At 49.9% G+C, this 25,763-nt stretch overlaps 6 protein-coding genes across 6 annotated transcripts, besides 2 other annotated features; 4 read left to right on the plus strand and 2 right to left on the minus strand.

Moving 5' to 3' along the window:
- Positions 1 to 217: 217 nt before the first annotated feature.
- Positions 218 to 3,071, plus strand: FPSE_00860 (uncharacterized protein; the record flags this gene model as incomplete). Its single annotated transcript, XM_009253980.1, has 4 exons — positions 218 to 335; positions 391 to 464; positions 516 to 2,993; positions 3,045 to 3,071. 4 exons carry the CDS (start codon positions 218 to 220, stop codon positions 3,069 to 3,071), a joined length of 2,697 nt encoding a protein of 898 aa, XP_009252255.1.
- Positions 3,072 to 3,423: 352 nt separating this feature from the next.
- Positions 3,424 to 6,657, minus strand: FPSE_00861 (uncharacterized protein; the record flags this gene model as incomplete). The annotated part of the gene is made up of 2 exons (XM_009253981.1): positions 3,424 to 4,327; positions 4,379 to 6,657. 2 exons carry the CDS (start codon positions 6,655 to 6,657, stop codon positions 3,424 to 3,426), a joined length of 3,183 nt encoding a protein of 1,060 aa, XP_009252256.1.
- Positions 6,658 to 9,218: 2,561 nt separating this feature from the next.
- FPSE_00862 (uncharacterized protein) lies at positions 9,219 to 10,065 on the plus strand (the record flags this gene model as incomplete). Its single annotated transcript, XM_009253982.1, has 2 exons — positions 9,219 to 9,312; positions 9,398 to 10,065. The coding sequence occupies 2 exons, from the start codon at positions 9,219 to 9,221 to the stop codon at positions 10,063 to 10,065; spliced, it is 762 nt and encodes a 253-aa protein (XP_009252257.1).
- A 667-nt stretch (positions 10,066 to 10,732) lies between these two features.
- FPSE_00863 (uncharacterized protein) lies at positions 10,733 to 13,958 on the plus strand (the record flags this gene model as incomplete). Its single annotated transcript, XM_009253983.1, has 6 exons — positions 10,733 to 10,861; positions 10,920 to 11,009; positions 11,061 to 11,342; positions 11,443 to 11,533; positions 11,584 to 12,867; positions 12,919 to 13,958. The coding sequence occupies 6 exons, from the start codon at positions 10,733 to 10,735 to the stop codon at positions 13,956 to 13,958; spliced, it is 2,916 nt and encodes a 971-aa protein (XP_009252258.1).
- A 1,190-nt stretch (positions 13,959 to 15,148) lies between these two features.
- Positions 15,149 to 19,222, plus strand: FPSE_00864 (uncharacterized protein; the record flags this gene model as incomplete). The annotated part of the gene is made up of 1 exon (XM_009253984.1): positions 15,149 to 19,222. The coding sequence occupies one exon, from the start codon at positions 15,149 to 15,151 to the stop codon at positions 19,220 to 19,222; it is 4,074 nt and encodes a 1,357-aa protein (XP_009252259.1).
- Positions 19,223 to 20,258: 1,036 nt separating this feature from the next.
- On the minus strand, positions 20,259 to 21,154 carry FPSE_00865 (uncharacterized protein; the record flags this gene model as incomplete). The annotated part of the gene is made up of 4 exons (XM_009253985.1): positions 20,259 to 20,500; positions 20,556 to 20,831; positions 20,905 to 21,019; positions 21,137 to 21,154. 4 exons carry the CDS (start codon positions 21,152 to 21,154, stop codon positions 20,259 to 20,261), a joined length of 651 nt encoding a protein of 216 aa, XP_009252260.1.
- A 769-nt stretch (positions 21,155 to 21,923) lies between these two features.
- Positions 21,924 to 21,961: a microsatellite.
- Positions 21,962 to 23,145: 1,184 nt separating this feature from the next.
- Positions 23,146 to 23,171: a microsatellite.
- The last annotated feature ends 2,592 nt before the right edge of the window (positions 23,172 to 25,763 follow it).

Raw genomic sequence — 25,763 nt, forward strand, 5'->3', positions numbered from 1 at the left:
CAGCAGAGCTACCTACAGCAAAGCATTGAGCTTAGCCAAGCAGCGCTCCATCACCTTCCAACTACGACGACCACGACTCCATCGCTAATTGATTTTCTGCGCTGTGATCATTGACGATACGGCTCAATAACGTATAGAGCATTATATCCCGACTTCTTTTTACCCTTTCAATCTACCCAGTAAAGCTCTACCAAGCGCCTAACCCGCCGACGTCAACATGGCTCAAGACAGCGAAGTGCCCAAGGCGGCCGACAAGGGCAAGGGCAAGGCCGTTGACGACGCCAAGAAGGACAAGCAACAATCGAATGGAAAGAAGGAGGACGAGAAGATCGAGAGTATGGGATCCCGCTGTTTCACGAGGCAATGAATGTTGTACTGACTAGGGTCCAGCCGCTGAGGAAGAGCTCAATGAGGAAGATCAACAACTCAAGAACGAGCTTGACATGATGGTTGAGCGCTTGACTGTAAGTCACTAGACGGGGTTCGCGATCTGAACTATTCTAAGCTTTGTGTAGGAGTCGAACCCGGAACTCTACAAGCCCGCCCTGGAAGCAATGAAGACCTCGATAAAGACATCGACGTCATCCATGACAGCAGTCCCAAAGCCCCTGAAATTTCTACGACCACACTACGAGACGTTGACGAAGCTCTACGAACAATGGCCTCAGAGCGAAGACAAGACCTCGTTGGCTGACGTCCTTTCCGTCATCGGCATGACGTTCTCAGACGAGGACCGACAAGACACACTTCATTACCGACTTCTCGCCCCTACATCCGACATCAGCTCATGGGGCCACGAGTATACCAGACATCTTGCCCTGGAGATTGGAGAGGTGTATATCAAGAGGATCAATAACGAGGAGCAGACCAAGGACCTGATCGATCTTGCGCTTGTCTTGATCCCTCTTTTCCTCAAGAGCAACGCCGAGGCTGACGCCGTGGATCTCATGAGCGAGCTTGAAATCATCGAGGAGATGCCCAAGTTTGTGGATGAGAATACATACGCTCGTGTGTGCCTGTACATGTCCTCCATGGTCAACCTCCTAACTTACCCTGACAACGAGACCTTCCTTAAGACCGCGCACGATATCTACATGGAATACAAGCAATTTGCGCAGGCCATTGTTCTTGCAATTCGACTACACGACATCGACCTTATTAGGGCCGACTTCGAGAAAGCCGAAGACCCCGCTCTCAAGAAGCAGCTTGCATTCCTTATCGCCCGTCAAAGAATAGCTCTTGATATTGAAGATGACTCAGACGAGAGCGACGCAATTACGGAGTCGCTCAGTAACATCAAGCTATCAGAGCACTTCAAGGCATTGGGCAAGGAGCTGAACATCCTTGAGCCCAAGTCCACTGAGGACATCTACAAGAGCCATCTCGAGAGCAGCCGAGTTGCGGGAATGACTAACTTGGACTCTGCCCGACATAACCTTGCAGCAGCATTTGTCAATGCCTTCGTCAACGCAGGATTTGGCAACGATAAGATGATGCTTGTTGACGGCGAGAAAGAGACATGGGTGTGGAAGACCAAGGCTGATGGCATGATGTCTACTGTCGCCTCTATGGGAACTCTTTTGATGTGGGATACTGAAAATGGGCTTGACAAGATCGACAAGTATACCTACTCGACCGAGAACGAGATCTCGGCCGGCGCTATGCTCGCTATCGGAATTGTGAATTCTGGCGTGAGAACAGACTCTGACTCTGCTGTTGCTCTCTTGGCCGACCATGAGAAGCTAAACCATCCTGATCCTCTCGTTCGAACAGCTTGCATCATGGGTCTGGGACTGGCGTACGCTGGATCGAACAGGGAGGATATTCTCGAGCACCTTCAGCCCATGATTTCCGATTCTTCTTGCGATATGCAGATCTCAGCGATGGCTGCTCTGTCTTGTGGTCTCATCTTTACGGGCTCCTCTCACCCTGAGATCAGCGAAGCTATTGTCACCACTCTAATGGACGACGACCGCAAGAACCAACTGACTGATAAGTGGACACGGTTCTTGGCCCTTGGCCTGGGTCTTCTCTTCTTTGGCCGACAAGAAGAGGTCGATGTCATTCTTGAAACCCTCAAAGCCATTGAGCATCCTATGGCCAAGTCTACCGCCGTGATGGCTGAGATCTGCGCTTGGGCTGGTACAGGTGCTGTGCTCAAGATTCAGGAGCTTCTTCATATTTGCAATGAACACCAAGAGGAGACTGACGAGAAGAAGGGCGACGAGCTACTACAGGCATATGCCGTCATCGGCATTGCCCTTGTGGCCATGGGCGAGGATATTGGCCAAGAAATGGTTTTGCGACAGTTTGGCCACCTTATGCACTACGGTGAAGCTAATATTCGTAAAGCTGTACCTCTTGCAATGGGTCTTATCAGCCCCAGCAACCCTCAAATGAAGGTCTACGACACTCTGTCAAGGTACAGCCACGACAACGACCCCGAGGTTGCCATAAACGCCATCTTTGCCATGGGTCTTTTGGGTGCTGGCACAAACAACGCTCGATTGGCCCAGCTACTGCGACAACTCGCCAGCTATTACCACCGTGATCAGGACGCCCTCTTCATGGTGCGAATTGCTCAGGGTCTCCTCCACATGGGTAAGGGAACCCTGACAATCAGCCCCTTCCACACAGACCGACAGGTCCTGTCTCGTGTCTCAGCTGCTGGTCTGCTTGCTACCCTTGTCGCTATGATTGAGCCCAAGGAGTTCATTACCGGCCAGTCACACTACCTACTTTACTTCCTCGTCACCGCCATGCACCCCCGCTTCCTTGTCACCCTGGACGAGAATCTTAAACCTCTTAAGGTCAACGTTCGCGTTGGCCAGGCCGTTGACGTCGTAGGCCAAGCTGGTCGTCCCAAGACTATTACTGGATGGCAAACTCAGAGCACACCAGTGGTGCTTGGATATGGTGAGCGAGCAGAACTCGAAGACGAGGAGTACATCAGCCTTAACAGCACCCTTGAGGGCTTGGTGATCTTGCGGAAGGTAAGTTCGACAACACCAACATCGTTTGTCTCCAGATACTAACTTGTACAGAACCCCGAATGGGAAGCGGAGAAATAGACGGGTTTGACTTGTTTGGAGCATGGTGCCGGTTACAAGGACATGCTTAATTACACTGTATTCTATGGTAATCTGCCGTAAGCGCAGCAAAGAAGGGGATGGGATTAAACATTCGATAGACGGAAGAAACTGGGTTCCCAATTTTGAACTCGTTTTCATCGTAAATGTACTGTGCTGAATTTTGTGAAACTGAAACTGCCCATGTCATTCGTGTCTAAAGATGTCGTTCAGCGCTTCGCTGTGTAGTAACCACATCTTCCTCGTAACGCCCATAAACATCCATGCGATCTATCATTGTGACCCTCAGATAATAAGTTTATATCTATATTTAACGCCTTCCACCATCAGTGCTTTACCAAGTTTTAGGCCCGAAATGCTCGCCCTCTGGAAGGGTGTTGTATGAACAAGCTTGCCAGTCGCAACCTTGCTTGTACACTTCGGTTCCCCACCACTTGAGATTTTGCGCAAACCCAGGATAAATAAAACCAAAAAAGACAACCACAATACCAAAAGCAAGACCAGAATCGAGAGCTGCGCTCAGAGTCATGGTGTACTTACTCCACCAAGCGTTATGTCGGTTTTTGATCAGATAATTAAAGACGTAGCAGACGAGCACCCAGACCGAGAAGTTGAGACCCGTGGCAGGCGGGATCCAGGACATGGCGCCAAAGATGACAGGGAGATTGACCTTGCGCAGGATGCTCGAGCGGTGACGTCGGCTGTAGAGCCACAAAGGAATCGGTAGCAGTGCGCCAAGTGGAAAGAACCAGACCAGGGATCGATAAATGGCCTTCGGGCCGAAGAACTCGTTGGGCCCGACAACTCCCCACAAGATGGAGCCGTTGAAGTGAACCCTGGCAATGGGACAAGTGAAGCCATTTATCGCCTCAGAAGTGCAGATGCCCCTGATGTTGGCAAACATCCAGTTGAGCACGCCGATCTGGGTCAGGGAGGAAACAAGGGTCGCAACAATTTGGACCAGAAAGAGAATTCGTGGGGGAATCTTCATGTAGTGACCAAGCTTGAGATCGGATGCGAATTTGATACCCTGGGCTGACGAGATGTAACCGTATGTGACAAAGACCATGTTGGCGATGGGACGGCCTGGGAAGACAACACCGCAGATAAGCTGACAGATGAGGTAAATGCTACTGTGCTGGTTCGTTACGGCCATGATGATGCCATTGGGGATGAAGAACAGGGCCCCGATGGCGAGCGCGAGTAAAAGACCGTACCAAGGTAAGTGGACAGGATAACTAACTTAATTAGCAACTGGATCTCAAGGAACATCATGTAAGAGCGCCTACTATTCGACCACAAATATTCCGATGGCAGTCATGGTGAGAAACGTCATCAAGTACCAGCTCAGGGGAGCATCCTTGTATCTCTTCATGAGCTTGCTGTGGATATCCTCACGGCTAATGATTCCATCAACATGCGATGCTGATGACATTCGCCTGCCACTTTCGTCGGTTGACTGGCGAGGCAGCGACCCAGGGGAGTCTGCCACGGGCTCGTACTTGGCTTGCCCATCCTCGCGGGCCTCCTGCAGGGCTCGTTTCCAAGACCTCCAGATATCCTGACCATGCCAGCAAGCAGTATGCGTCAAAAGGGCAGATAGGCCAGCGAACTGAACTCCATAGCTTAACACATATGTGATGGGCAAAAAGACTCTGCTGTAGTTTTGGTACGCTTCGCGATCAAAAAGGAATTCGGGCGTAAGGATCTTGCTGACGTCATAAACTTTGCCAGTGTTGTCGAACACAGCCGCCGAGAGAATTGGCATATACGAGGAGAAGAGAACGTTGGTGTAGTAGAGGATAGGTGCGATGATCCACATCACTACGGCCAGACCACCAATAACGTTCATAGCAGCCCAAAACGGGACCAGCAACGGCGAACCAACATATGTGACTTGCGCCCAGTCGAACGTTAAAGGAAACAGACCGAGCCCAGAGGAAACACCAAATAGGTTTGCAATAACAACATTCTTGGGGGCAAACCAAGTGATGACGTTGAAGTAGCTCAGCGCTGGCATGAGGAGCCCAGGCAGAAAGTAGAAGAGGAAAGACACAGTCCACACAATGTAGAAGAATTTCCACCTGCTGATAGTCCAGCCTCCGGCAGGCTTATTCTCTTGTTTGTGAAGTGTTGAAAACATGGCTGCCGACATGAGAGTTCCCGGCCAAATCATACCGCTGGGTCGGACGAGGAACCGGCGCGTCAAGCCCGCGAAACCATAACCGAGAATTTGCGTAGATATGGTGAGAAGAAGCTGATAAACAATGGGGGCTTCTTGGTTATAGAATTGGGTTTGTTCAACAATAACGTCGGTCGCAAAGGCGAAGCCAAACGCAACATTGCTGCTAACGTAGACGCAAGTATGCTCCTTTTCGTTCCAACGGCCTTGCGCCAGCCACCTCCTCACACGGGTGCGCTTCTTAACTTTATGTAAACTATGCGCATCGTCGCTCACAAAGGGCACCCGCACGCCGTCGACAAACTCTTCTTCAGGGTCGTAGGGCCGCTTCAACACGAAATCCCACAGGTGTCCGAGAGGGTGGACAAGTAATAAAGCAATAACTGGAGTAATGGCAACACTAGGGTATCTTAATGAGAAGAACAAATTGGTCGAGGAGCCGAGGATGGCGAATAAAACGGAGAGACACCACATACGCGGCGTGTTTATGGAGAGAGTGGTATTATCGGTGGGCGGAACGGAGGCGCGGACAGCCTCGTGGGGAGAGTTTTCTTGGTATTCGGTATCCGAAGCAGCGGAGGAATCGTCGTCCAACAGTGCGCCATCCTCAGACAGATCGTCTTTCAAGCTGCCCTCGAGAACGCCAGGATGCGTAGGTTCACCAAGACCCATGCGGCCCTCAAGGCCGGAAACAAGGACGGCGCCATCGATTTCTTCTGACAGTCTCGAGGTGGACTTTTTGCTGAGTCCAGAGCGGTGCGACGTCTCACTGCGCATTGTATCTGTAACATGACGCAATTGGTGCGAGTCGGGATCCCAGCGATCACTGCCAGCGGGTGAGTTGTTGCGACTGGGTGTTAGCGACACGGAGCCATACGGGGCAGCGTCGGAGCGAGCGGCAGAGCGCAAGAAGGGCGTCTTCTTGGAAGCCATGTCTAAGTCGGCGTTTGAGGGTTGGGGAGTAGCATCTAGGCTGTCATCGGCATTGCTATGTTCAGGAGACGGCAAGGCTGCATTTTGATGGTCGAAGAGGACTGGTGGGGGAGCAGAAGCAGAAGCAGAAGCAGAAGCAGCTGGGGTAGCAGTGGTAGTTAATAATGGGAGAGGTAATATATCAGAGGCCGGAGCCTGGTACAGCAAGACATGGCCCTGGTCTTGGACTGGGTGTGAGGGTGAGACAGTCACAGTGGATCTGCTGGTGGAGGATGAGGACGAGGATGTTAGGGGCTGAAGGGCAACGTCCTGACGCAGTGTCGGGGAGTCGTCAACAACCCTGTCTCCAACCCTCCCTGCCAGGGACGAGGACGCTGAAGACTTGCGGCTAAGGCTTTGTTTGCTGGAGGAGGAGAAGGAGGCCGAGGAAGAATTGGTGGTGTGTTTGCCCATAGCGGGGAGGGGCGTGTATTGTACTGGTAGTCAGGGATCGCGTATCGAGACTATCAACCACCTATCGCTTGGCTAAAGAGACGAGGCAAAGCAGTCAGTAGCGGGGCGTGATCGATGGGTTCCAGCTATCATCGATCCGGCCTGGTGCAGTAGGTCTTTAGGTCTTTAGGTATGGAGCCGCAAAGCAAAAGGTCCTTATGTGACAGAACAGTACAATGCCGTATGTACTTGAAGAATAGGGGTCGTGCCGCTAGTCGAAATACGGATGAACATGAACGAATGAATTGAGCCAAGCAAAAAATATAATAATAGAGGAAGAGACCGTGAGTGATTAGCAAGGAAGAGACGGGAGACCAAAAAAGCAAGGCTACGGGCGTTAGGGGAATTGCTACGAACGGACACGCGTGGAGAGCCCAAGGGTGTTTATTGGGCGACTAGGATCAGGCGGATGACAAGGGAGTCGGTGACGGGATGACACATTGTAACAAGTAGACTCTAGACTCTAGAGCGTTCATGTTATTCAAGTCCAAGTAAATTAATTTACTGTTAGGAAGAAGAAGTATGCATAAATATTGGCGGTCAAGAGTCAACAGGATATAAGCACACACATTCTGAGCCATCATGCTAACTGATGGTTGCAGGTTGAAAGGTGTGCAGATGTAAAAGGAATGAAAACCATCCAATTGGGTTGTAACTTGCAGTTATTATTTGCGGGAGGCTGCTCAAGCCAAGCGCCATTCCACAGGGTGTTATGTACGGTGAATCCTTCCACGGGTCATGGCCAGAACGGGAAATGCACCGTCCTTGGTCCTGACCTTTTACCTGTCAGCCTGTCAGCCTGTCAGTTGAGTTATACATACATGCAGCAAAGAGTTGACTTCAATGCAGACGCAAAGATCTACTGAAGATCTTCAATCTAAAAGTGACATGGCCCTGCCATGAAAAAGAAAAAGAAAATAGTCACAGTGTTGGGGTGACTGTGCAGCAGCTCGATATCACCATCAATGAAGTTGTCTGCCATGACACGATTCTCATTCTTATATGCCTACACAACTTCACACTGCTTTAACCCATGTCCTCGTCCCAGAAGCGCACTAAGCACAGCATCCCAACGATGGTCAGCAACAAATAAGCGGGCCGAAGAATCCCTGACAACTCCATCTCGGCTACCTCTGTACAGGGAAGAGGATGATATCTGTTGATGAACGATGGATCTGATTAGATAGCAGTGAACATCGCTCAAGATCTCCCTGTTGACTTTCAACCTCTTCAACTGCTCTGATCAGGCCTTCAGCGCATCTCTACTGCTTATCCCTTATCCTAGTTGAGTACACGCCGACCTAGCGTTTTTGAAAGCTGTTCCTAATTCAATCTCAGTTCAGTAAAGATCTACTGCTAATGAGCAAAGCTTCAAAAGGTTAAGTTTTAGCCTCGTTGTATCAGTTTATAGTTCAATTTCTCCTCGTCCGCCTCAATCCTTGCGTACTCTCTACCCACTATGTACAGACGTTCGTATACAGTAATGCTAAAGTTCACCCAGATAACTTTGTTCCTCTACATAGTATTATTAAAATATGACACGCGTTAAGCTCCGGGCGCACCCATGTTCAAACTCATCACAATGCCTGAGACATGCCTGGGTATGGGTATGGGTATGGGTTCGGGTTTTCATCCCAACTTTTGAGCAATGAGATGCGTTGCATTGCAAATGATTAGCGTTCCCTGGTTCATGGTTGACAGAAACACGGACTTTGCTATCCATGGCCCAGACCCTGTTCGATGGACCCTGTACAGCAGAAGAATTATGTACTCTACCAATCCGATATCTAGCAATTCAAACAATTCAATATTGATTATGATTTTGAATCAAATAGTGGACTTTGCCCCTACGTTCACCCCTAGGGGGCTTTTGATTCGTAGAAACATGATTGTCTTTTTATTTGTATCTGTCGTAATATATTGTATCCGGAAGCAAATATGGGGGAATCTCAACTGCATTTACCCGTACAGTCTTGTTGATAGACAAACTACGGGATACATTACGTACTAACAAAGCATTTTTTCTCCGTCTCACAAAGTGGGATCAACTTGATACTGGTAAACAAGTTGACCTTGAGTACGGCGTGGGGGTTCGTTCACATTCGAGACTCTGGTTCATTATTGGCCGTCTGATAACTTTAAAGCATTCTTTTTTTATGTCCGCCTTTGTCGATTAAAATAATGAAGAAAAAAAAGCCTAGTCTTGGGTCTGTTGCCTCGGGCTTCACCGCCGATGTCTGCGACAGCTTCTTAGACATCGCCGGCGCCGGGCCCGGGCACATGATGAAGGGCCGAGAGTTGAAATGACGCCAGAGACCGAATTTGGGTTCGGCACGTATCCGCTTTGTCGGTGCCAAGAGCAGCTTTCCAACTACCTCTACTTTAGCGCAACTTCCACTGCCGTAGGACCTTTTTCACGGAATAAGTCAAACATCAGCTAGAAAAACACTCTTTTGCACCAACAGGAGTCAATATCAATCCACCACCTCGGTTCAACAAGTGCTGTCAGCCTTGTTACGGCTATGGCGTCATCCCTTCCTGCTGCTAAGCAGCAGCTGAGGAAGCTTGTGAAGCAGAAGCTCTCCACGATATCACAGGATTCCATTACTACTCAGAGTATGATCACCAAACAACCAACACTCATCCATTCGTAATATCAGTCTTTTTATATAAGGCGATTCCCCTAACTCGAGTCACACAGGCCGTTGTATCTTTGAGTCTCTGAAAGAGCTTCAGCCTTACAAGGATGCTAGACGCATCAGCATCTACCTGGCCATGCCTACCGCTGAGGTCCAGACAGATGCCATTGTTCGTCATGCACTGGGTGCTGGCAAACAGGTCTTTGTTCCCTACCTTCACAAGTCGCCTTTCCAAACGCCGGACACTCCGTCGCGCGTAATGGATATGGTCCATCTGGAAAACATACAGGACTACGAAAGCCTCAAGCTGGACAAGTGGGGGATCCCAAGCGTGGATCCGGCCACTGCTGATGCAAGGAAACGTATACTAGGCGTCTCTGATGTTGAGGCTCCTGACCCAGCCATTCTCGACTTCATTGTCGTCCCGGGCGTCGCCTTTGACTTTGATGAATCAGGGTCCATTCGGCGTCTTGGTCACGGCAAAGGGTTTTATGACTTCTTTATTAACAGGTACATGGCCAAGCTCGAGTCAAAGGGCATCGCTCAGCAAAATCCCTTGCACTTGTATGGTCTAGCTTTGAAGGAACAGATGGTCCCTGCGACATCGGAGCACCAGATTCCAACAGACACTCACGACCGTAGACTCAACGGCCTTGTTATCGGCGACGGTGAGATCAAGCATGGGGTTCACGAGGCGTCTACTTCACGATATCCGTTACAAGATCTTTAGTGCAAAATCCCCCAATTAAATAAACAATCAACTTTGGAACAAAGAGTCTGAGACATCGATAGACACGTGACAGTTGCATAGCTTGTTTCTGTCTTTATCACAAATTTCTTTAATGTTTATGAATCATACCTAGGTACCTACTTAGCAAAGGGACTCTTAGAGATTGCTTTCATCCCGACAAAGCCTAAAGTACTGAATACTAAGCTACCAATTGATTGTCAAGAAATCAGATCCTTTATGACGCGTGAAGTGAAGGCATCGTCGGTTAATCTACGGCCATCAGGTTGCCCCGCCATGACTGGCAACGTCTGGCTTGCTGAGCTGGGTGGGCTTTGTGTATTTTACTTCTGATTGACACTAGCCTAGAGACATCATTTATCCCACCTTCAACTTTGGCCTGATCATTAAAACGACTCTTCTCCAACGTTCGGGGTCCTCTTTTCTCCTTTCCCCATACCCTCACTTCGCTTCTTTCCTTCTTTCTCAACTGGTGCTCTCAGCCAGCCTTTCCGCCAACCTTTACGCTTGCGACTCCCAGTAACACCCATCGACGCCCAGCTGCTGCCCCCCTTTGTATGCGCCGCAACCACCAGGGTCCATCGTGCGCAACATAGTCAACGTACCCGAATATCTACTTCCGTACTTTCTACCAACCGCCTGATACGTAATGGCTACGAACGGAGCCCAGGAGGCTTTTGCGCCGCCCGATGTACTGGCTGCTGTCATGACGATGCGGAGCGGGGAGCAAGACGCAAAGAAGCATGCCCACGAATACTTGGAGAGATTTCAGAAATCGGTGGGTTACTATGGCTTTCCAACTTTCTCATCAGCTTGCTAATGTTCGAGGTCTACAGAAGGATTCATGGGCAACTATAATAGGTATTCTGCAGTCAGATGCTGAGCCAGAGGCCACTCTATTTGCTGCCATCACTCTTCGTGGAAAGGTTTGATACTCTTGAAAGCTACTATAGCTTCTCATTTCTGACTTTTGCTAGATTACATACGATCTATCGACTCAAGTCCCTGCTAGCGAGCTGCCCGCCCTCCGAAGCCAGATCCTCCTGCTTCTAAAGCATTTCGCCCCTGGACCCAAGCCCATCCGTGTCCAGCTCTGTGTATGCCTGGCCATCCTCGCAATTCAGATGAAGGAATGGGACGATGTCCTATCATCTGTTGTCCAGTCACTCAGCGACAGCCCCGAGAGTCACGCTTGTATTCTGGATTTCCTGCGGGTTCTTCCCGAAGAAGTTACCGAAGGTCGAAAGATCACCTTGTCTGTATGTGGATCGCGCAACCATAGATCGGAAACACGCTTCTTTCGAGATTGTCAAATCCGGTCGACCTCAGCACCAGTTCAAGTCTAATTGTTGGAATTAGGAAGAAGACCTTGCCATGCGAACGCAAGCTCTATTGGCAGACAACGCGGGCCAAGTTGTCCAACTGCTCATTAACTACTCTCAGTCTTCACGTAAGTTGCGTTGGATCTTCTTACCCGCAAACCACTGACACCCACTGTAGCAGCTGCTGCTCAGAACCCTCAGTTGATGGAATGCATCACATCCTGGCTTCGAGAGGTCCCGATCGGCGACGTTGTCAGGTCGCCTCTCATGGATATCGTTTTCAACGGCACGACGAGCGATAACTGCAGCCAGGAGGCTTCAGAGTGTCTTTGCACCATGCTTCGAGAAACCAGCGATGTAGACGAGAGCCGAGAGATCATCGAAATGCTATTCCCTCGAATCATCTCACTCAAGCCTCAAATCGCAAAGGCAGCTGACGAGGAAGACACTGAGACACTCAAGGCTTTGACCAAAGTGTTCGCGACGGCCGCAGAAAGTTGGGTTGTCGGAATCGCACGTCAGCCCGCACACTTCCGGCCTTTGGTCGATGCAACTTTGGAGTGCGCTGTTCGAGATACCGAGCGGGAGGTTATTGAACATACCTTTAACTTCTGGTATGAGCTCAAGCTCTACATTGTGCTCGATATCTACATTCAGGGCCGACTTGAGCTAGTCGATGTCTACTCAAAACTGGTTGATGTTCTTCTCAAGCACCTCGAGTACCCCAAGCCGGAATCGGGCAACGAAAACGATTTGTTCGATGGTGACCGAGAGCAAGAGGAGAAATTCAGAGAGTTCCGACACCACATGGGCGATACACTTAAGGATTGCTGTGAGGTGATGGGTGTTACAGACTGCCTCACCAAGGTTCTCCAATCCATACAATTGTGGATGTCCAAGTATGCCAACCAGGTGACTGACACAGTGGTCCCTCACTGGCAGGAGCTGGAGGCGCCTCTGTTTGCTATGCGCGCCCTAGGACGTATGGTTGACAAGGACGAGAGCATTGTCTTGCCTCAGCTCATGCCTCTTCTTGTACAAATGCCCAGCCACGAGAAACTTCGTTTCGCAACCATCATGGTTCTTGGCCGTTATACAGAATGGACAGCTGCACACCCTGAATATCTCCAGCCTCAGTTCAACTACATCGTCACATCGTTCCAGTCAGATTCCAAGGAGATCATCCGCGGTGCTGCTCTGGCCATCAAGTACTTCTGCACAGATTGCAAGCATCTCCTGAGCGGTCAGGTGCTGCAGCTCCAGGAGTTCTATGACCAAGTTCTAGACAAGCTTCCCGACCTGAGCAAGGAGGAGATCACAGAGGGTGTAGCCAACGTTGTGGCAAGCCAGCCTACGGAGGAGGTGTACCGGCTGCTCAAGGTTTATTGTGATCCCTTGATTCAGCGATTGATGACAAAGGCCAACGTTGCCACTGACGAGGATGGCAAGTTGGCTCTCGCAGGTAAGCATATCAAACCCATTCAAGACTGCCAAACAGCTAACCCATCTATAGATCATCTGCAGCTCATCACCATATTTGTTCAGTATGTTGTGCCTCCTGTCAACCCAGGCCAGGAGAATCCTGCTGTCAAGTATTGGCAAGAGGTGTTCCCTATTCTGTCCACCGTACTGGACAACTTTCTGAGCTTCACACCCATTTGTGAGCGTGTGTGTAGGTGCTGGCGCAATATGGTCATTTCTCACCGCACAGCTATGGCTCCGTTGCTCCCCGAAATGGCAAACAAACTCGCCGGTGGTTTCAACAACTCCAGGGAAGGCTGTTTCCTGTGGGTGACTTCGGCAATCCTGCGTGAGTTTTCCGAGGCTCGCGAGCATGTTGACCAAGCTACCACCGAAAACATCTACACCTTCTTTGAAGCCCAGACAACAACCTTCCTTCGAGTCATGACGGAACTGCAACCTAAGGAACTTCCTGACGTTATCGACGACTTCTTCCGCCTCCTGATTGACGCTCTTCTCTATTACCCCCAGAAGCTCATCCCCTCTCACTTGCTGCGATCCATTTTCGAGGCATCCATCTATGCTCTGACTCTTGAGCAGCGAGATCCTCTCTCTTCGACACTGCACTTCCTCCGTGACCTGCTCTCTTACGGTGGCGACAACCCCGCTACCAGCGACGGTCTCCCTGAGGCCGCGGCATCTGAGATGAAGAACATTGTCAAGGGCTTGCTGCAGACCCTCGGCGAGAACTTGGTAAAGCAGATCATGGCAGGCATGATGATCACTTTCCCCCGCGACTGTTTTGCCGACGGTAGTGGCGTTCTCTTGGCCTGCTTTGAGCTGGTTCCACTCGAGACTCACCAGTGGGTGGCCCGCACGATAGAACTACTGCCCGAGGGAACCGTCTCCCCGACCGAGGCCAATCGATTCCTTCTCAAGACCAAGGAGAAGCTTCAGTCAGGAGATCCCAGCGCTATGAAGAATGTGCGTGCGATTCTGCAAGATTTTACCAACACATACAGGCGACGAAACGTAGCTCCTCGCGATGGTCTTGGTCAGCTTGAGGCCACGCGCTTCCAGTTCTCTGGATAAGCAAGGATATTGATTGATGACAGGACAAGGGTATTTTGATTTATAGGGCAGGTATCTAGGTGGACGCAAGTGCTCTCTCGTTTACCTAGATGATATCTGGCTGGACTAGAAGGACAGGGAGGATTGTTGGGAAATTGCAGGAGTCATTAGACATGTATGTACAATGGGGATGATCGAGGATACTAATTGAGCGTTTCTTTGATGGGAATTCTGGGATGGACGTTTTTGGTATGCATAGCGAACACTGGCTTGCAAGAGAAGCAAGTATCTACGACAAGGGCGCCTGGAGAGAGGGAGGGGGTTATTGCCCAGAACGCTGAAGTGCGATGTGAAGATTACGTGTAGATATAAAAGTAAACCTTTTCACGATACCCCAAGTAACTGCGTCTCCTTTTCAGCTGATGCTTTTACAACATACGTTCATCTTCCAAGTATTGCGCCCAAATCATTCAATGTCATTTTCCTCATACAGCAGAATGGAGATAAATGAGGTTAAAGAAAGAGCTTTGGCCATGCCACTGAGGTGAATACAAGTCTCAACAAAGAACAAGATATGACACCCTCTTTCGGGAATGATTCGAACACCTCAAAACAGTTAAGATATCACAATAGCGAGTCTCGGCAAGTCCGCACTGTCAAAAGGCGAGTTCTCGAACCAGTCACATTTGCATTAACATGCTGGAAGAGCATCCAATGATTGTTCCCGGTCACTCTCTCAGTTCTTTGTGCAAAGCAGGCCCAACATCAAAGAGGCACACGGGACTTATATCTGAAAGAACAGCGATTGTCTAAATTGGGAACCAAAGAGCTTGGGGTTAGTCCAGGGGGGCAATACAACAAAGACGGTTTACACTGGGGAGAGTGCTCATGAAACAAAGGGATTGAGACTCGAGGCATGGGAACTTGACGGATAAGAATGTGAAAGTCAGCTCGTCGTTGTCGCGATCATTATATTGCCTTGTACACGGAGAGCTTCATTTTCAACATAGTCAATTCTTGTTTATGAACATCTTTTGATTTCCCCGGTCTTTGATAGACTGATCACCAGTTTCATCACGTCAACTTATTGACCTTATTGTCAAGTACATCAACTACTTCCTCGCTTTGCATTGTCCCAGCGGTCCTCGAACCGGAAGTTTACTATCTAATCGAACAATCATCAACTGTTACTCGTCAGCGCTTCTCGAATAATGGCGGATAAGAATCACTTCCCCCCCACGCCTCCGGGTCCGAACGATGAGGATATGCCTTGGCTGGACCCTGCTCTGATAGATCCCAATCTGTTTGGTCTTGCCCAGCCCAATTCACCATTAGCTTCCCGACCGCCCATCGTTCAGACCCACGATCCAACCCTGGCTCCAGCCATCAACCCCATCACAGATGAACCCATCGTCTCTCCCACTGTTCTTCCTCGGAACCGACCTGCCCGTACTTTGGGTTTTCCGGTTCCTACCCCTGCATATCCCGATGGATATCCCGCTCTTGATCCTGGATATCTAATTCCTAATCAAGCTCTTCCTCCTCTTGTAGTCTCGAATCCTTCTCCTGCTCCTTCGGGTCCCTCTCTTTTGCCCAATCCTGATCCCGCCAGTGTTTTGAATCAAAACCCTTTCATAAGTCCTGCGGCTTCTGATCCAGGTGCTACCAAGGGCAAGACCAAGGGCAAGAAGAGGGGTCGAGAACCATCACCCAGTGCTGATAAGCCCCGTCGTACCCGAAGAAAGACTACAAAGTCTGCCGCCGTCGGAGATGACGGCAACCAAGTTGACGATCCGGTCCCAAACGACAACACACCAGTCTCTGGGAGAACCAGAAGCCGCGCAACAACGAGTTCCAAGAGCAAAGCAAGCAGCGGGACTAAAACACCCGCGACTTCCAAGCCTGCGAAGCGTGGGAGGCCTGGGAAGGGCCCCAGCAAAGCCGTCAAGAATGTTTACATCAGGCCCTCACGGCTTAACGTTCCCACCGATGACAATGGCCCTCTCCTAGTTGTAAAGAGGCCGAAACGTGTCGTGGGAGAGGGCAAGGACAAGGACGAGAATGTTGGCATTGATAAAAACAAGCAGACCGCTGCAGAGGTGCGAGGTAACCACGAAATCATCGCAGAAGGGGCCATATGCGACTTCTGCGCCAATCATCCCATCGGCAAGGCCATGTTCACCGCAAACCCAGTATGCGACTGGGAACAAATCCCAAGTTTAGGTGCGGATATTTTCAATAGGGAGTGTGGCAACTGCGCAAACTATCGCTCTCGAACCCGACAGCCCGGAGACATCGCTACCGAAAACGACCACATGTGCCGCGTCCCAGGCGTCAAGACCCCTCTGGTCGATTTCAAACATAAGAAATACGGCGATCATGATCCTCCAACCTTCGCAGAGCCTACATGCGACCGTTGCTCGAACAAAAGAACGTCGGAGACTTGCGATGTAGATGCTATGCTCGGCTACTATTGCTCTCACTGTCGGCGCGACCAGCGTTGCTGTGTTGATGACAACCTTATGCCCATGAAACGGCCCAAGAAGTTGGCCCGTCCAGCATGGTATCGACACGCGTGCGACCGCTGTCTTGCGCGCCAACTGGAATTCAAGGCGCTGAAGGGAGATCAGTGCTGCGACTGGATCACTGACAGGCGACTGTGGGATACGCAAAGGCAAGGCTGTACAAGATGCCTCCAAGACGGTGCGCCGTGTATGGACGACAAAAGCAACATCATCGCACCACCTTCGCATGAGCCTGCCCCGACAACTTGGCGTATACGCGACAAGTTTGAGGTGGACGAGACGAAGAAGTTGAAACACCGGAAGATAAAATGGTACGAGTACGTGGAAGCCACCACCAGTACCATATGGCGCAAGAAGTGCACAGGTTGTCAATGGGCTGGATCAGCAGCTGAGTGCCTGATCATGTGGCATCAGTCGGGTTACGCTTGCGAGCGCTGCACGCAATTCGGTATCGACTGCACCACCTATGACTACGCCAACGATGAATGGACAAGATATCCAATCTATGACTTGAGCAGAGTTGGTTTCGGCCAGTATGCTCCATACATGGTTTGCAAATCGTGCAAAGACAATGGACGCAATTGTGATCGAATGAGACCGTGTGATTCTTGCACGAGCACCGATTCCACATGTGATGCTTTAAAGAAGGACAACGCATATGGCTGCATATCCCGGTACAAGGTTGCTGCGCATGGAATGGGCGACTCAGCTCCACCCCCTGGTCCGCTGTATTACCTGGCCTTGGGGTACGGTCCTGGAGGCGTCAACGATATCAAAGATGGACGAAGTGTCGAGCATTGGATTGGTCCTATCGCTCCCATATATGGCATTAGCACTGTCGCAGATGGGGCAACTCATTATCGAGCCGTCGCCGACTTGCATCGACACCATCGACCACCAAACAACGTGATTCCCCCAGGCATATCCGCCCCCTTGATCAAAGCCGATGGCACGTTAGGCGATTTCAAAGACGTGCAGTCCAGAGAACTGACGGCCGAACAGCTGGGGGCGCTCATCAGTCAATTCTGGCCAGGCTACCAAGTTCCTATAGATAATGGACCGGTATATCGGATGATTTGGAATTCGCTCCGCGATGCCCAGAACGCAATGATGACACAGGCTGGGATAGACCCGTCTGTTGCACCGGCAATGCCACGTACCGTTGGAGGAAACCCGGTACTCGCTGACCAAGAACCATTCCACAGTGGGCTGCTGGGTCTTCCCGCAGGACAAAACGCGGCCCTTCCAGTTCCAGCCCAGCCACCAACCCCAGACTTCCTTAAACAAGCACCTGATGGTGGATTGGATCTGAACGACTTATACGGCGGTGATGGTGGCGGTAATGATTTTGTTCTTCCTAATCTCGATCAGCAGCCAGGGTTCGATGAACCGCAGCAGGAAGAAGAAAACTCATATGCAGCCGTTGATGCCATGATCGCCTCGGGGGCATTCGGATATCAACAAGACGGTGATGATCAGCAGGCTCAGCAGGCTCAACCCCCAGCACAATCGAACCTGGGCATTGATATCGCCATGATGAACCAAGACGATTTAAGAACGATGTTCGGCCTTGATGAGGATCAACCTCGTGGCCGCTTCATTGAGAAACGCAGTTACACTGGGACATCCAAACCTGACAGACGACGGAAACCTTTCGCAAACCGAGTCCCTGGGGACGCAGGCACGAAGGAGGAGAGCTTCAACCCCTTTCTGGGCTTCGTCTTGGATGCGAATCAGAAGCCGCGCCTCAAGGCAAAGGAGAAAAGCTCAAGATGGAAAGTCTTTAACCCTCTCGAGGGCCTCGATATGGAAAAGTGGCACAGATCAAGCAACCAGCCCGATGGCGCATCGTCAGAGCCACGCCTCTTTTCTGTTGTCAACGGTCAATGGAAGCAGCCCGCGCCCCAGGCCAATGTCTTGGACGATGTCCCTTACCAGCAAAGAGGCGGGAGATCACAACAATGTTGTGCCGAGCCAGGAAATGGTGGAATCGGTCGTTGTAGCTCTCAGAACGGCAGTGGGCAAGATCAAGCCGTTTGCCAAAGTCTTGCGCACCGCAGCACCATGCCGGGCTACTTCCCAGTTTGCGATGATTGTATCCAGGGTAACGTCAAAGACATGTTCCGTCATGACCACAACCCCATCACCGAGGACGAACTTCTCAGCATGCGTGCTTACTTATGCAACGATTGTGCTAGCCACATGAGCAGCAGTGTCCAGAACGCAGCCGAGTACAGAGCCATTGGCGCCCGCCGGATTTATAGTGCGGTGGCTGACACGGAACATTCTCAAAGTACTTACACACCCAACAATGACCCATCGCGAACTGTCGAATTCTGCAACACAGAGGCATTGACGGGTTGTTCATGCGCAAACAGGTTGTTTGGAACATCTCTCTGCAGATTCCATAGATTGCGCTATGCTGAAGAAGCACTCAAGTTCTCAGCCTTGATGAAGGAATGGCGACTTTCGTCTTTCAAGAAGGCGGTATGCCCCGGCTGTCTCGCCCGGAAGCCTCTCGATAAAGTCAATCTATCGGCAGATTCCGGCGGTTTTCTGGACGGTGCACCCACAGCTTGGGCATGTGTGAATTGCAACGACTGGGTAGCAAACGAGAAGAACGACACGACCAACGAGCCAAGCCTCATCGACAAGAAATTATGGAATTCAAACATTGGGCGTGAGCTTATTGGTCCACGTCGAGGAGCAGTGCATGGCAGGAGTCATGAGATAGAAGATGTCGAAATGGGTGGGACGTAATGAATGATGATAGAAGAAATGAGAGTGTATTCTAGAGTTAAGCGCATTCGAGACATGTAGTCTAGTTTTTCAATCAATTAGCTTTCCAGGTGTGAGCAACTCGAGACACAGTTGGAGTGAGATCGACCTGCCTGAGCGTCCGGCACTTGTCCAGCCTGTCGTACGCGATCAAGGATTGACTGGGTCAACACTGGTATTGAGCATTCCGTCCCGCCTTCATGTGAGAAGCCATGTGGCTGAAAGCACGAATAACCGGAATGTTCTGCTCAAGGGAAGGAATCAACATTTGAACGGTAAGAAAATTGTGTTTGTATTGTCTGATTGAACCATTGCTGCTGGAGAGAAGGAGACCTCGAGATTGACAAGATAGAAAAAAGAGAAGCAAAAAAGAAAGAAAAAATTACATGTATGAAATAATGGATATAGAAGAACCTGTAGAAGCCGTGCTTTAATCTTGAAATATTCATCCTCCCCGGCAACACGAACCAAACGAGCAAAAGGTCGGGTGGGTTGTGTCTCTCACGAGGTCATTAGAAAGGGACGAGTAGCATAGCATAGCATTGCACTGCTTTGCCTATACTGACACATACTCCCTTCCCGGTGTCTTTCTCTCTCTTCCAGTGAGTAGGCGGTCCGTTTTTGTTTATCCACAACGTCCAAAACAGCGAGCCGCTCCAGAGAAACGCCGATCCATGTTCCACGTCATATGGATCATGGGTCATTAAGCATGAGCCATCGGCCTCACAAAGACATGACATGTCGTAGGCACGCCGGGTCCCTTGTCCCATATCGCTGGGTATCTCCATAGGCTACGTCCATTTTCAAACATGAACGCGAGCCCAAAACCTGACTCCTCATCCGATGCAATCAAAAAAAAAATCATCTCCGTGCTCTTCCGAAAGCCTCCTGGTTAAATTGCATCCTCACATCGTATTGCACGCGATCGGCGAGACCCAGACATGGCGGGTATATTCTGCCAATCACATCCACCTTCGTCTCGAGATGGGTGCTTTTCGTCCACATGCGTCATTCCCGTTTACATGAGCACACACTTGGCACAGCATCCAGCTTCTTGCTCGCCGTTGTCCATATCCATGGGCTTAGGGGGTCCGTTGGCGCCAGAGGTGCCACCGCTGCCGGTCGAGTAACCCTGCATCTCGCGGTTATATCTTCGGATCTCTCGTACGATATCGTAGAAGGCCTTGTCGACATTGATTCGAGACTTGGCTGAGGTCTCGATAAACTTGCAGCCGAATGATCTGGCTAGGGCCTCTCCCTCTGTAAAGAATTGTCAGTGAATGATGGCTGAGTAGGATGTATTATATGAACATACCCTGTCGTGACACATCTCGCTCGCCTTCCAGATCGCACTTGTTGCCAACAACGACCATGGGGAAGTAGTCCTTATCCTTGACTCGCAGAATCTGTTGTTGGAATGTGGTGATTTCCTCGAAGCTTTGTCGCGAAGTAATGGAGTAGACTAGTAGAAATCCCTCTCCGGTGCGCATGTACTGCTCGCGCATGGCGCTATACTCCTCCTGGCCAGCTGTGTCGAGAACATCGAGCAGGGCGACCTCTTCGTCGATAACGCACTGCTTTCGGTACGAGTCTGTGAGGTACAGTGTCAGTGCGTGTTGCGGTGCGGTATAACGACGATGCAAATGCGATTAGAGTTTACAAACCTTCAATTGTAGGATCGTACTCGTCTACGAAGTGGCTCTGGATCAACTGGATAGTCAAACATGATTTACCGACACCACCGCCACCGACAACGACGAGCTTATACTCTCGTAGGAACTGTATCTTGGAGTTAGCAAGGCAACGATGCGTGACTGGCTGATTGAAGTGGGCAGGGGTTCAAGAAATCCAAACGCATGTTTCGTGCGTGGGGATAGTGTTGTTTTCGCATCGTACCTTTGTGTTCGCAGCCATTGTGAATTAGCGATTGAGTTGCGCTTCCTATATTATCTTTTGCTGGGGACGAGTTGTCGTGTTCAAGAATCGCGAGTAAACGGGATTGAAAGGCGAACAACCAAGGACGACAGCACAGCGGAGATGGAGATGGAGATGGAAGTGGAAGTGGAAGTGGAAGTGGAAGTGGAAGAAGGTAGGTTGTTTACGTTCGCAGGCGAGACGATGTAGAAGAACAAAGGAAGTAAGAGAAAGAATGAACGATTTGCCGCTGGGGCGAGCGGATTCTAGTTCTGAATGTGTGGAGAGAGAGAGAAAGACGATTCGGATGGGCCAAATGGGTTCAAGAAAAAAGGTCAAAGCAGAGGGAGTTGAGCGAGGGTAGAGAGAGCAGAAGAAGGGGAACAGGCCTAAAGAGGAAAAGATCGAATGGCCAGGGTAGTAAAACATCCTGGAAGGGGAGCAAGGGAAGGAGAGGAAGGGGGCGTCCACGGATCGGATTGGTTTGGGAGGACCTTGGAATGGATGGGTCAGGTCGGTAGCAGGTACATTTTGATCGCTTGCAGCTTGGCCGCGGGAGAGATAACTTGAGAAGTACCCACGACCTTTGGCAGCCATCCTCGCGCTTGTCCATGTGCTGTGGGTGTTTGCGGTTTCTTTCTTATTCCTTTTGGACCACTAGTATCCGATAGATACACGACGGTTGACATCGTTCACTCCAAAAATCAATTAACGAACCCATCCAAGGATGCAATTAACGAGAACGGTTTCTTTTCATGGCCAGGGAAGGCTGGTCTCGTCTAGTCTGGCCTGACCTGACCTGGTCCGCTTTCGCTTCGATTGACAGCTAAGAATCATGACTTCACTTTGTTTTGCCTTGTGTTTCTCACTAAACCTTCAGTTGTGTATACATCCTACGGCTTTCAAGGTGGTCAATATCTCTGGGCGCTCCCGAGCGCTGAGATGGATGGTCAGGTCCTGGGGACCCAGGCCCCATGGAATTATTAATACTGGAGACTTCCCGTCCCGTCCTGTCAGTGGATAAAAGGTATCTATGTAGGCCTTTTGAGGGAACACCCGATGGCCGGATTGGTCACTAGGGTCGATGAAGCCCAGCCTCTAAATTCTAGAGGTAGGGAGGTGTTGACCGTCAATAGAAATGACTAGCATAAACATTGACAGAGGCCATTCGGAATCTAGAAATCATCATCTCTGGCACAGGGGAACAATCTACTGTTAGTGTGCAGTCGATCACTGGTAAAAACCTATCATGTGTTTTCTGCAGCCCTACCAGAAAGCCCAGAGGCGCCGCCGTCCTCTCCAGTTTGAATGCAGCCGCCTCTAAACAGCTATTAAGATGAGAAGCATATACGATCTTACAGCCGGAGTGGCTACCTGATTAGATGACTGGTTCTTCCAGCCGCCAGAACGGCGGGAAACTAGTGTTGGTGCAAGAAAATGGAAATGAACCTGGCGTAAGCTGGACCAGTCCTCGTCTTATCCTCTGGTTTGTCCATTAGCAGCAGTTTGCAAAGCAAGCCACCAGAGTTTGTCAAAGAGGCGAGATAGAGAGTCAAAAAGGAAGGCTTTTGTTTCGGTCGTCTCCGGCTTTGTCGTTCTGGGAGATAATGGCTGAAGTAAGTCAACGTTGAATTTTTCAAATTTCAGGGGCCCTGGTGACTTTCCAGTGACCTTCAACAAAGCCCAGGCTCCTACATAGTATCTGTAGTGAAAAGAAAGATTGGTATGGGGAAGGGGGGGCGTGTCTTTTCTAAAGCGTGGGTCAAGCCAAGCAATGAATGGATCCATACCATCTTTTTTACCTTAATGGGTCTCTTCTCGTGGGGGGACCCTTGCTCTTCTTGCTGCTGATCAGCGAAGCTCCAGTTCTCGTTGATTAACAATTGGCCTTGTTTTCCCGTATATGTATCCGAACAGTACATAGTATGTACAGAGTAGTATAGTAGAGTTCAGGAGGATCCGTCGGTAGGTCGGTAGGCTGCTGGCCTCGTCGATGCGATGCGATGCGATGCGATGCAGTTTCGTTCCTGCAAGGGCAGCGGCTGGCTGCGTCTACTCTACCAATCGTAGTCACACTGTAGCGTGCTAGAGAGCTGATTGTGCATTGTTCTGCAGGCAGCTTCTCACCGTATCCGCGTGCTTGTGTTCCCACAGCATGCATTGCATTGCAGCGCTGTGAATCGTTGATGGCCTCTCATAGATAACTCATCGTCATCGTCATGGATAATCATCAACAAGGACGTATCCATTAAATAAAATTCTGTACTGATTCGTATGTACATACAGAGTACATCACCAGTGGGTGGCAGCAGAAGTGGATGGAATAGGGGGCAATGGATTAAGTCCCTGAATGTTGTAATTTGCCAGCCAGGACAGGGTCGTTCGTCTTGTTGAACGCCAACTAAGCTTCTGAGCTACTGGTCACCGACAGTAACAGCGATGGATTAGTAGGTAGGTACCTACTAAGATAGCGACCTAGTCTAGGGTGCAGATCCTTAACGGCTAGCCAAGACAGTAGGTAAACTGTAAAGGCACGCCTTGCCTCGCTACCATTACAACTCACTCACTATACCAATCTAAAGTTATTCTGCGCTTCTTTTTAAGCTCCTTCTAAGGTACCCTTTCAGTCTTTCTGTGTGGTCAATGGAATAAGTTAGTCCGTTCTTCTTTACCCCGTCCTCCCTATCGTCTTATTACCCGCCAAGGTACGGACGGATACCTGAAAGGAAATCGATTGCGGGACGCCGCCCCGAAAGACGCCGGCGCCGTGACCCTGGCCATCTCTGTCGAGCCAGCCCTGGAGCCATGTAAATGAGGCCGACCATTTGATTTAAATTATCATCGTAGCGGTCCATCTTTTGTTTATTACTGCCACCGCTTGGCCTGGGTAACCTAGATATTATTCCACAACTTATAAGCCAAACAAGACAACACACGAGACTCGCCAAGCAATCACGACCCTTTCACTCCGATACCTACCTACTCTGTAGGTTAGTGGCTATTGCACACGTACTAACATCTGAGCTGTCTTTTTATTTTCTTTTCTTTTTTCAAAGAGTTCACGTCCCTTGACTCCATTGTCGTTTTTTCATGGCCCAAGCGTCACACCTCAAAGACTGTCATAATTCAATCCCAGCAACAGGACATATGTAGAAACGACTACCTATCTCGACTTGTCACTCAAAATTGGCCACATCGTTCGGAACAGACTAACAAAATAAAGGGATGCGTAATTCAGGTACACACTCCCACGCATCTTTACCTGATTAAGTGCAGATCGAATCCTCTGCCCCTTGGACTCTGCAGCTCTAGGGGCCCAGAGTCCCATCCCTGGGCCTGGCAACTGGGGAATCGATGGGGTCATGAGCTTCCCAAGGCCAAGCTCCGATGCTCTTAATCTTAGACGGTTTAGTTCCGAGTCTCAGGCGCAGGTCCAGGATCACGGTCCAGCGTACAAAGCAGGGTCTAACCCAGCGATCCTCGCTTTTATTCCCTTTCGCTAAATCCTCTCCACCACGACTCGTCTCGGTAGATGCACGCAACTGATGCTACGTACAGAGTATGCTGTCATGACAAATTAACGGTCGTTAAAAAGAATCTTGAGATGAAATAGTAACTCGCTTACGAGAAGACAAATATTGAGCACTTTGACATGGCTACTGGCTAGATTCAAACTACACACAGCATAGGATAGTGCTTAAACAAATCCTCACTGAACCGGCATAGGTCTATCTGCGGCCTTGTTTTTGTCATCCCCATATCCATACGTATCCAACGTTGCAGTGACCGTTCTTCTTTAGTGAGGCAGGCAATGACAGCCCGATCCAGCCAGCACGTTGTGCTACTACGTAGTATGACTGCCTACTATAGCGTTGGTGCGTTTGAGGCTATCGAAGATGTGACAGCGTGTCAATGAGATCAATGCCGAGTGGGGTTTGGTTACACCTTGATGCATTGATGGCGAGGACGATAACCTATTCGAATGGCCAAGATGTACGGATAGTAGCAGTCATTATCTCATGATGCTATCTCCGGATGTGTAAACCCCGCAAAGGCTATTACTTTGCACCGAGATATGATATCCAACTGAATGATATCAGCCTGAAGAGAGTGTTTCATTTTGATGGACTTGGCAAGCAGGCAAGGTACTGGGATATCCCTGTCCGCGTACACACAATGAAAGGCATTTTGATACCACATATCACAATTAGATATCAACGAGGGTAGGTAACTAAATACAGGGGAGCGAGTTCACCATGCCAGAATTCTGGCATTAGTGTATGTATGTAGGAGCTTCAGTTGTCTCACGTTAGTTGCCTGCTTTATCATAACCTGGAGGTGGGGGTTTGATCTGCAATCTAGAACAAGTGTTTGAGAGGCTGGTTGTTCACGATACAGATCAAAACAAATAGGCCAATCACACAATCAACTTACAACACAGGACAAACCACTTGTACCTGGTCAACTGCTCACGTGCTGTTATCGAGCACATATACCAATAGTCAAAAGCAAATATGAGCTTATCCTTCGGTCAATGGAACAAACAAGTTGGTTCGGTACGTACACCCGGAAAATACAAACCCATCTCGCCAAAAAAAAAAAAAAAAAA

Source organism: Fusarium pseudograminearum, chromosome 4 (genome assembly GCF_000303195.2).
Source record: "Fusarium pseudograminearum CS3096 chromosome 4, whole genome shotgun sequence".
Classification (NCBI taxonomy): domain Eukaryota; kingdom Fungi; phylum Ascomycota; class Sordariomycetes; order Hypocreales; family Nectriaceae; genus Fusarium; species Fusarium pseudograminearum.